The sequence below is a fragment of the Tenrec ecaudatus genome, chromosome 3 (assembly GCF_050624435.1).
Source record: "Tenrec ecaudatus isolate mTenEca1 chromosome 3, mTenEca1.hap1, whole genome shotgun sequence".
NCBI classification, from domain to species: Eukaryota; Metazoa; Chordata; class Mammalia; order Afrosoricida; family Tenrecidae; genus Tenrec; species Tenrec ecaudatus.
Window position 1 is genome coordinate 38,853,171 of NC_134532.1, and position 10,758 is coordinate 38,863,928.

The 10,758-nt window shown below is 41.6% G+C and overlaps 1 protein-coding gene across 1 annotated transcript; it reads right to left on the bottom strand.

The window, feature by feature from the left end:
- Positions 1-7,385: 7,385 nt before the first annotated feature.
- LOC142443360 (uncharacterized) lies at positions 7,386-10,115 on the bottom strand. The gene has a single exon (XM_075544781.1). The coding sequence runs from the start codon at positions 10,040-10,042 to the stop codon at positions 8,678-8,680; it is 1,365 nt and encodes a 454-aa protein (XP_075400896.1). The 5' UTR covers positions 10,043-10,115; the 3' UTR covers positions 7,386-8,677.
- Between the last annotated feature and the right edge of the window lie 643 nt (positions 10,116-10,758).

Consider the following 10,758-nt stretch of genomic DNA (forward strand, 5'->3'; position numbering starts at 1 on the left):
AGCCATTTAAGTGTCATCTTGTGTGAATTGTTTGTTCAGGTCTTTTGCCCATCTTATCAAAAGTTTGTTTTTTCCTTGCTATAAGCTTGTAAAATTCTGTGGATCTCAGTAATTACTCTTTTATCTGATGTGTCATTACTAAATACCTTCTTCAGACCTGTGGGCTCTCCTTTTACTCGTTTAATAAATAAACCCTTTTGATTTACACAAGTGTTTTTTTCCATAGGTCCCACTCATCTGTTTTACCTTTTATGGAGTATGTTTCTTTTGCTAATTCTGCCAGCCCATGTAGTCCCTGAACTAGGCCTCCTAGCAATGACCCGATCTTCTGATGATCCTGCTAGCTCTGGATTTTACATATAGGTCTTTAATCCACCTGGAATTTGTTTTGGTGCATGGAATGGGATATCTCATTTCATTCTTTGGCAGGTGGATATCCGGATTTTCCAGCACCATTTGTTGAGGAGGCACCTGCTTCCCATTTAATGTCTTTTGGGCCATTGTAAAAATCAATTGTATGTGGATGTTTTTATTGCTGGGTTTTATCCTGATTCATTGGCCTGAGAATATTGGTCTTAACAAAAAAATCATATGCTGTTGGATTCTATTGGCCAGGACTTTGTTGAGGATTTTTTGCATCTATATTCATGACAGATACTGGTCTGCATTTCCAGAGGTTATTGTGGTTTGGGGCAAAGAAGGAGTATAAACAGTCTACTAGAGTCCCTTATGGACTCTCTGTATTATTTTTAGAAGAGTACACTTTTATTTTTGCTTATAACAGTGATTTCCTATACAGCTCAGAATTATCCGCTGTTTACGCGTGGTCCTGGGGTTTCAATTTTCTAGTACAGCGGATGGCTCGGGAAGGAGGGGTGTACATTCAGAAGTGGATCATGCTAGAGTCTGGGCACCAGTTCTGAAAGGTACCTGGCCTGTAGCAGGAAAACTGCTGGGAAACCTGGAGGTGCCAGGTCCCATTTCTACTAGCAGGGTGAGAAGCTTTGTGATTCCTTTCTCAAAACAAAATAGAAACACCTCCACTGACACCTAGCCCAGCTCCTGGCAGATTCCAAGCACTCCTGTTTCCCCAGTGCTGAGCCTCTCTCCAGGTAGCCTGATCTAATCATCTGCAGGAGGGAGCTGGGCATAGCTAGGAATTATCACCAGTGGGAGCTCTCCTCCCTCTGCGGACCTTGTGGTTCAGCATCAAGCCTCCAGATGCCTCTACAGGCTTCTGTGGGATGCTCCTGAAGTATCAACAGCTCGGCCGGGAGTTGCCACAGCACCTGCAAGGGAAGCAAAGCACAGGAAGGTGCTGTGAACTGGGACGGCATGACTGAGAGCACAGCTGTGCTCTCTGTGGGTAAACCAGTTTAAAGGACACCCGGTATTATATCCCAGTCTCCCAACCCAGCTACCTATCCGCAAATTTGGCGATCCCACAGCAGTAAGCTGTACACAGGGGCGATCCAATACTTAGTTTTCCTTTTAAATACATTTTTTCACTTGCTGTGCTTCAATTGAAAGGTAGATGTATAAAAATAGCCTCATTCTTCCTTCCAACAGTATTCCCCTCTATTGCAGTGTAAGGTCAACTTAACAGCATAATTCTGTTAAACCATTGTCTGTGGTCACCAGCAAAAGCAGTTTACCTACAGACATTGCAACAGTACTTTGCTCACACAGAGAAGAGATGGAGCCGGCTCATGATCAGGAGTGGGTCCCACTCCCCACAATCAGCGGTCTCATTTTGCGGCCAGTGCAGGGATGGTGGTTTATAAGCATCCCTCATTTGTGCTGCTAAAAGAACAGTGTTCCCTCCTCACCAGCAAAGATGACAAAATAGGGCTGTGTTATGGGGAGAATCTACTGGAAGGCAGGGAGTTAGTTTTGTCGTTGTCATCTGTATTCCTTGTAATATGTTTAACAATCAGTTTGGGGAATGCTAGCATGTGTTCAGTCAAAGGTACAAGGGGCAGGCTGTAGGACACCAGACCTAAAGAGTATGTTTGAACACAGAAGCCCTGGAAAGGCAGTTATCCAGCAAGGTCACCACATTCCAGGAGCCAGACTGACATAATTGATCCTAAACACATCTGGCTCAGTCCTGGACTCCAGGGAAGGACAGAAGACTACACTTGGACTGCCTTCTTCCTCAACTTCCAATTCCTATTGGGGTTCATCTTAGATGAATTTTGCAACTGGGGGTAATACTCTTGAGTTTTGTTATGTGTTTTTCTGTTTAACAGTATATGAACCCAGAATGAACGTATAGAGGCAGCAAGACAAACAAGGGTTTCTTGGAGGTACAGTGGGGTAGCGGGTGGGGTAAAAGGGCACCGATATTAAAGAGTTCAAGAAAGAAGAGGATGTTTTCATACTGATTGTGGTAGCAATCAGAAAATACTGCTTGATGTGATTGAACTGTGGAAAGATACGACATCTGTGTTACTCTGGGTAGACTAGAGAAACAAATTCATAGACACTCATTTCCTTGAGAAATAGCTTTATATACAAGAGAAATCAAATATTGAGAAAACATCCCAGCCCAGATCAAGTCCTTAAGTCCAATCTTAGACCATGTGTCCGATACCTATTTTTAAAGTCTTCTTCAGACTCACAAAACACATGCAATGATGCCAAATGCAGGAAAAGCACAGGCCAGTGGGTGGGAAGTCTTTTGGATCCGGTGGCATTGCAAGCATCTAAGTGCTGGCATGGGTCCACGTGGTTTCTCCAGCTCAGGGCATTAGCATACTTCCATGTGTCTTGTAAGCTGCAATGTCTCCCAGGGAGAGAACAGAGAGAAACAGGGACAGAGAAAGAGACTCCGACATCCAAGGAGGAATGCAGGAGTTCCCAGAATCCTCAGAAGGCCATGCCAACACAGAGGCCACATTGGCTATGATCTGATTAACTGACTAGACTCCACCCCTTCACTCTTAATCGTGTCAAACTGACAAATTATATGATGACCACAGCTAACAATAAAATGCTTTGGGCAAAAAACAAACAATAAAATAAAATAATAAACAGACGATTTCATTATGAATTTTTTTCTTGTAAATTCAGTTATTGGTTTATATCATAATCCCTTTTCCTGTTCAATATTTTAAAGTTTTAGAAATGTTGGACTGGCAAGAATTTCCATGAGTTTCCAGCTATGTGTGCAAAACTTTCTGTCATGTATTTGAACGTATTTTTCTCATGAAACATGCAACAAAATACTATTTGCAACATTCTTCTCAGGTGTAGTTCAGTGGCATTAGATTACTGTTTTCAACAATTACAAACACCTGCAAAATTTCCTATCAAACATAACAGAAAACCACCCCCAAAATAGTCTGCCTAGCAGGTTTCCCCATAACGTCGAATAATTAACTAAAATTTTCCTGTTTCAATTATTTTGTATAGAAGCCTGATTTAAATACTTCCCCGTTACTCTCTAAAAAATGCAGCCTAAATCCTGTAGAATATCTCTTTGAGCCAGATTTTTTTACCAGTATTTTATTGTGGTATATATCTCAATATCAAAATCTACATAAATAGCTATGTCTGTAGATCATACTTCCTTTCACTGTATCCAACTCACAGTGTTTGAAACTTGTAGCACTCTCTAACTCTAAAGCTTTTCACACTGAGGGACTAGAGATAAAAATAACCTCAAGGATGGGGAAATAGATCTATGTGTCTATATTTATAGTTTTAGTATTAAGGTGGTGGAAAGACCTTGGGCCTCTACTCAAGCACTTCCTCAATGCATGAATACTTTATTCTACTAAACTGGCATTCTATGGTGCTCACCCTCCCGACACAACTGCTGAAGCCAAAGCAGGTGAACAAGTAAATACGGTTAAGGAAGCTGATGGTGCCCGGCTATCAAAAGAGATAGTGTCTGGGGTCTTAAAGGCTTGAAGGTGAACAAGCGGCCATCTAGCTCAGAAGCAACAAAGCCCACATGGAAGAAGCACACCAGTCCGTGCAATCACGAGGTGTCAAAAGGGATCAGGTATAAGGCATCATAAAAAGAAAAAATCTTACCATAGTGAATGAAGGGAGAAGTGCAGAGTGGAGACTCAAAGCCCTTATGTCGGCCACTGGTGATCCCCTCACAGAGGGGTCTAGGGGAGATGGGTCAGTCAGAGTGCGATGTAGCACCAATGAAGAATACAGCTTTCCCCCAGTTCTTAAATGCTTCCTCCCCCCAACTACCATGATCCCAATTCTACCTTGCAAGTCTGGATAGAGCAGAGGTTGTACACGGGTGCATATAGGAGCTGGAGGCACAGGGAATCCAGGGTGGATGATACCTTAAGGACCAGGGGTGTGAGGGGTGATACTGGGAGAGTAGAGGGTGAGTGGGTTGGAAAGGGGGAACTGATTACAAGGATCTACATGTGACCTCCTCCCTGGGGGACGGACAACAGGAAAGGTGGTGAAGGGAGACCCCGGATAGGGCAAGATATCACAAAATAATAATTTTTAAATTATCAAGGGCTCCTGAGGAAGGCGGGAGCAGGGAGGGGGAAAAAAAAGACCTGATGCAAAGGGCTTAAATGGAGAGCAAATGCTTTGAAAATGATTAGGGTGAAGAATGTACAGATGTGCTTTATACAATTGATGTATTTATATGTATGGATTATAAGAATTATATGAGCCCCTAATAAAATGTTTAAAAAATAATAACCTCAGGGAGAAAGTTGACTTGCAGGGGTGCTAAGGCCCCACAGGAGGGTGGATACAGACTGCAGTTAGAGCTGCTGTGCTGACCACTATGGTAGCTCCACTGCCCGTGTTTGGAAATCTGCAGAGACAACTCCAGGTAATACTCCTGACCAACCGTCTGAATGCTTATGACCAGAGAAAATGTTACTGTGTGCCCCACAGAAGTTGGAAGACAGCGTAAGCCCAGGAAACACCTCTCCTGTATGTGATGGGTTGCTGTCAGCAGGGGGCTCAGAATACCCATCACCCACATAGGGTACTAATCCATGGGAAGAAAAACGACCTTCTTATGATTTCTGTGGGTTCCTGTAACCCCACAAATAAACTTGTTGTTAGGAAACACTTTTATTCCAATATTAAATATAGAATATAACAAAGTGTCTTTTATCCCTTCCCAAATATTCTGGAACGTTATAGGGGAAAGGAGTTTTAGGGATGACATATACTTGTTTCCCTACATGGTCAAAGGAATGACAAGATTCAGGTAGGCTTAGTCTTGATTCCATTGCTTGGTAAGGATAGAGACTGTCTTTAATTTCACCAGATCATCTGTGTACTTCTGATGGTAAAGGATGTAAAGCTACATTCAACTTAAAATCTGCACAGCTGTCCGCATGACTGGTAGAGTGAAGACCTCAGAGAGGGCGGTGTTCTCCCAAGGACTCCACCAGCATCGCTTTTCTAGTGTGAGTGCCAGAGGCAGGGGCCCCATTCAGCCCTTTCTACCTTTACATACCATTCACCTCCCACACGCAAATGCCTGACTAGAACCCAAATGAAACCACAGCACGCATGGACTTAAATTCATATTCCTTCTCACCAGGAGAGCATTTTCTGGGTGTCACGGATCTTATCCACATGAACAAGAAGCATGTGTGGGTTTTCCTCTTTCTGGCAACTCAGGGAGGTGAGTGGTTCAGGGAGTCAGACATGAAGTCTGGGAGTGCAGTATCCGAGCACATGACTCACTGTGTTTCTATCCCCAGCTGTACAGGCCCAGGTGCAGCTACAAGAGTCAGGCCCTGGACTAGTGAGGCCCTCACAGACCCTGTCTCTCACTTGTGCTGTCTCTAGATTCTCTTTAACCAGCTATCATGTAACCTGAGTCCACCAGACTCCAGGAAAGGGTCTGGAGTGGATTGGGATAATATGGGAGAATTGGGGGCACGAAGTATAATCCAGCTCTCCAGTACTGAGTCAGCATCACCAGGGACACTGCCCAGAACCATGTTTATTTAAAAACTGAGCTCTGTGAATCCTGAGATCACAGCCATGTATTACTGTGCAAGATACACAGTGATGGGAGGTCATTGTGAGCACAGACACAAATTTGGTTTCAGCAGAGACAAGGGAATGAAGGCAGTGAGGCTTTACTATCAGAAATTGTGGTTTCCCTACCTTGTCAGCACTTCTCCAGGGACCACTGTGCATAGAGTCTAGGGAACCTTCATGCATCTGACCATGCCTTCTTTTCATTGGAATGGGTTTTGTCTATCTTTCACCAGGCAGATTTCAGAGCACTATGTATTGCTCAGACCTCAGTTTACAATCCAGATACTACCTATTGCCATTTGTTTTCAAAGTTAGAAATATTTAATGCAGTAAAAAAATGATCATGTTGAGTCTCAAATTTTGTCCACACCCTCAGATATATCTTGAATTTTTTCATTCTAATGAATACTCACTAGTGCACATTGTACAATAATTTCCTCTTAGAACACCCTAAAAAATATTGTCTATGCCAATACTAGTGTTAGGAAACAAATAATTATTAACAAATTCTCAAAAAACATGAATTCAAAAGAAAAAGTACAAAGTACAAAGTGAGGTAAAGGTCTTGCTTCATTTTTCTGCAGGTAGATATCCATTTTTTCTGGCACCATTTATTGAAGATGGCATCTGCTTCCCATTTAATATTTTTGGGGCCCTTATCAAAGATAAGTTGCCTGTATGCTGATGTTTTTATTTCTGGGTCTTCGGCTTTTTTACATTGGTCTGAATATCTGTCATTAAGCCAGTACCACTCTGTTCTGACTACAGTAGCCGTAATGTATGTGCAAAGTTCAGGTAGAGCAAGCCTTCCGAATAGCCTGCTTTAAATACTTCCCCTTTCCTCAGTAAAGAAATCAGCCTAAACCCTGTGGAATATCTTTATTGTCTTTGAGCCAGATTTTTTTACCAGTATTTTACTGTGGTATATATCTCAATATCAAAATCTATATAAATAGCTATGTCTGTAGATTATACTTCCTTGAGCTTGTGCCCTTTCTGCTACTTTTTCCAAGTGCAGTGGACTTAGAGGTTAAAATCCTAATGTAGTTTACTGACAGAGAGAAACCAAGGAGGTATTTTCGAAGTCACTATATTGCCAGAGATTTCCTTCTGCGTGACATCACTGGTATGTGATGTCATATGACTACCAGTGGAGAGTTTCCCATCTTGACTGAATTTAAGGCTTTTACATTTTGTAGATTTACGTCAAGAAAACTTAGAAACACAGGTAAAAGTTTGTTACACACTCATTACAGCTACCTGGTAACTATCCTACAAGAAAGCATTGATGAGACATGAGCTCTTCATTTTTTTAAAAAACTTTTTTATGATTCAAAACTTTACAGAGTAAATTGAAGAGAAACCACATGTATGTGGTTGCCACATTCATACATTGATTGCAATTCCCGAGACATACCAACCTTCTTCCCACTTCAGCCCTCCTTGTGTTTTTATATTATTCATCCTTCTTCCCTATTCCTTCTTGTTTTCAAAAGTTCTTATCCATAAGCAAATGCTGTCCTTTTAATTTAGTATCATTGATTGTTCTAAGGAGTGTATACCTCTCAGATGTAATTCTTTCCCTCTGAGCCTGTAAATTGTTGGGCTGAAATCTGAGTCAGAGGAGTGAGTACAGATCCAAGAGTGAAGAGTCACCAGAGGACATAATCTGGGGATTCCAAGTCTACATCAGATCAGTAAGCCTGATCTATTTTATGATTTTGGTTTGTTCCACTTTCTTCTCCCACTCAAATCAGGACCCTCTTTTGTGATCCCTTTAGAGTAATTAGCAGTGGAAGCTGGGCACCATCTAGTTCTTCTTATCTCAGGGTTGTGGAGGTTGAAGCTCACTGTGGTCCATTCATCCTCAGGATGAATTGTTCCCACACATCCTCTCTTTTCTTTATTTTTATTTTATGGTAATTCTGTGCTGTCTCCAGCAGGAGGGGGAGGTAACAAAGAACATGCAAGTGCGGCAGACACAACTGGCAACTAGGTGGGCACTCTACTGGTTGGTACATCTGTTATCCAAAAACACCAGGTTCAGCTCTCTTTCAGGCACTGAAAGCTGGAAGAGCATACATTCTGTGGAAGTCTGGAAAGTCATCTGCCCCCAAAATGGTGGGCCATGTCAGTAGAGGGACAGCAACACAGAACATGGGTACCCATGTGGTAAGCCACAACTGTCCGTTCACACACTTGGCTCAGGACAAACTCCAGCACCTCTTCCTTTGTTTTGAAAACTTTATTACACTAACACCAATGAAAGGTTTTCTTGTTGAAAATTTCTCATGTTTAATGAGATCTGACGTCCACATATAAGATGTTCCATTTGATGTTCCATTTAATTCAAGCAAAGGGCTTCTTTCCTTGTGAAATCTCTGATGTGCTGTAAGGCATTGTGTCTGGCTGAAAGCTTTACCACACTCACCACCTACATAGGGTTTTTCTCCTGTGAATTTATAGATGAGTTTTCAAATTTCCTTCATGAATGAAGTTTTTGCCACATTCACTACTTATATGGGGTTTCTCTCCAGTATGAGTTCGCCGATAAACAGTGAGTCCATCCTTCCTGAGAAAGGCTTTTCCACATTGACTACATGCATGGGATTTCTCACCAGTATGAGTTCACCGATGAACAGTGATAGAAGTCTTCTGGATAAACCCTTTGCCACACTCACCACATACATAGGGTTTTTCTCCTGTGAATTTGTAGATGAGTCTTGAGATTTCCTTTACGAATGAAGCTTTTGCCACATTCACTACATTTATGTGGTTTCTGTCCAGTATGAGTTCGCTGATGAACAGTGAGAGAAGGCTTCTGGATAAAGCCTTTTCCACATTCACCACATACATGGGGTTTCTCTCCAGTATGAGCTCGCTGATGCTCAGTAAGTTTGCCCTTTCTGATAAAAGCTTTTCCACATTCACCACATACATGGGGTTTCTCTCCAGTATGAGTTCGCTGATGAACAGTGAGAGTACACTTCAAGGTAAAGGCTTTTCCACATTCACCACATACATGGGGTTTCTCTCCAGTATGAGTTCGCTGATGAACAGTGAGAGCAGTCTTCTGGATAAAGCCTTTTCCACATTCACCACATACATGGGGTTTCTCTCCAGTATGAGTTCGCTGATGAAGAGTGAGACCATCCTTCCTGAGAAAGGTTTTTCCACATTGACCACATACAAAGGATTTCTCTCCAGTATGAGCTCGCTGATGCTCAGTAAGTTTACCCTTTCTGATAAAAGCTTTTCCACATTCACCACATACATGGGGTTTCTCTCCAGTATGAGTTCGCTGATGAACAGTGAGAAAAGTCTTCCTGATAAAGGCTTTTCCACATTCACCACATACATGGGGTTTCACTCCAGTATGATTTCGCTGATGAACAGTGAGAGAAGCCTTCTGGATAAAGCCTTTGCCACATTCACCACATACATGGGGTTTCTCTCCAGTATGAATTCGCTGATGACCCGTGAGACCATCCTTCCTGAGAAAGGCTTTTCCACATTGACCACATACATGGGATTTCTCTCCAGTATGAGTTTGCTGATGAACAGTAAGCATACACTTCCTGATAAAAGCTTTTCCACATTCACCACATATGTGGGGTTTCTCTCCAGTATGAGTTCGCCGATGAAAAGTGAGAGAACTCTTCTGGTTAAAGCCTTTGCCACATTCACAACATACATGGGGCTTCTCTCCAGTATAAGTTTGCTGATGAGCAGTGAGATCACTCTTCCTGGTGAAGCCTTTCCCATATTCACTGCATACATAGGACATGCCTGCCACATGAGATTCCTGATGTCCCTTGAGGTATGACACACTGTGGAAAGTTTTCCCACATTGCAAACATTTATATAGCTTTTGTCCTTCGTGACTTTTTTGATAATGCTCATTGAGTTTGAACACTTTCTTGTGTTTTTGCCCACGCTGACTGCATTCAGAGTCCTCGATGGAGGTTGTCCCACATTTATCGCCTGCGTGTGGTTTCTCAAGTTCATCAGACTCCTGATGCTGAATGCATTGTGACTTCATGAGCCTGGGTGGTTCACACTCAGGGAATTTTCTTTCAGTACAAAATGGCTCTTGTTCAATTTGGAGAAAAGTTTTCTCATCTTCACTGAGCACAACTGACTTCTGTATTTTGTTGCTTCTGTTCTGATTTAATTCTAGAATGATTAAATCTGATTTTACAATTTTTTCATGTAATTCAAACATCTCATAAGCTTCCTTTGGAGGAAAATTATTTTTATGCTGAGAATAGGTATTAAATTTATAGCATTGTTCTATTCTGTCCATGCATCTTTCACATTGCAAGTGCTCAAGCAAATGATCATCATCTTCCTGGATTTCTATAAAAGAACAGAACATTGACTCTTTTCAACATATTGGTTTACAATACAGCCCTTAAAATACGCATTGATACAAAGTAGATCTTTAGTGACAACCCTCTTATATGAATATAAATAAAACACTATGCTTAATGTTTATAGCCCATTGGATGAAATACAAACATGTAAACAATCCAAATGATAAAAATAGCTATTATAGAAATCAGGTTGGATATGAAAGTGATAAATGGACACAGGTTTGATATTTGCTTAAAGAGGTACATGAATACATACAACAAACATAACAGAAGGAAGACATGAGACCAATAGACCACAGGAGTGATAAGACTTGCTAATTCCAGTTGGTAGAGGTTAGATGTATTCATTGCATCAATCTAACTGAAAAACAATTAAGTACTA

Excerpts from the sequence above, each read along its gene's own strand:
- LOC142443360 (XM_075544781.1), bottom strand. The coding sequence starts at position 10,042 with ATGAAGTCACAATGCATTCAGCATCAGGAGTCTGATGAACTTGAGAAA.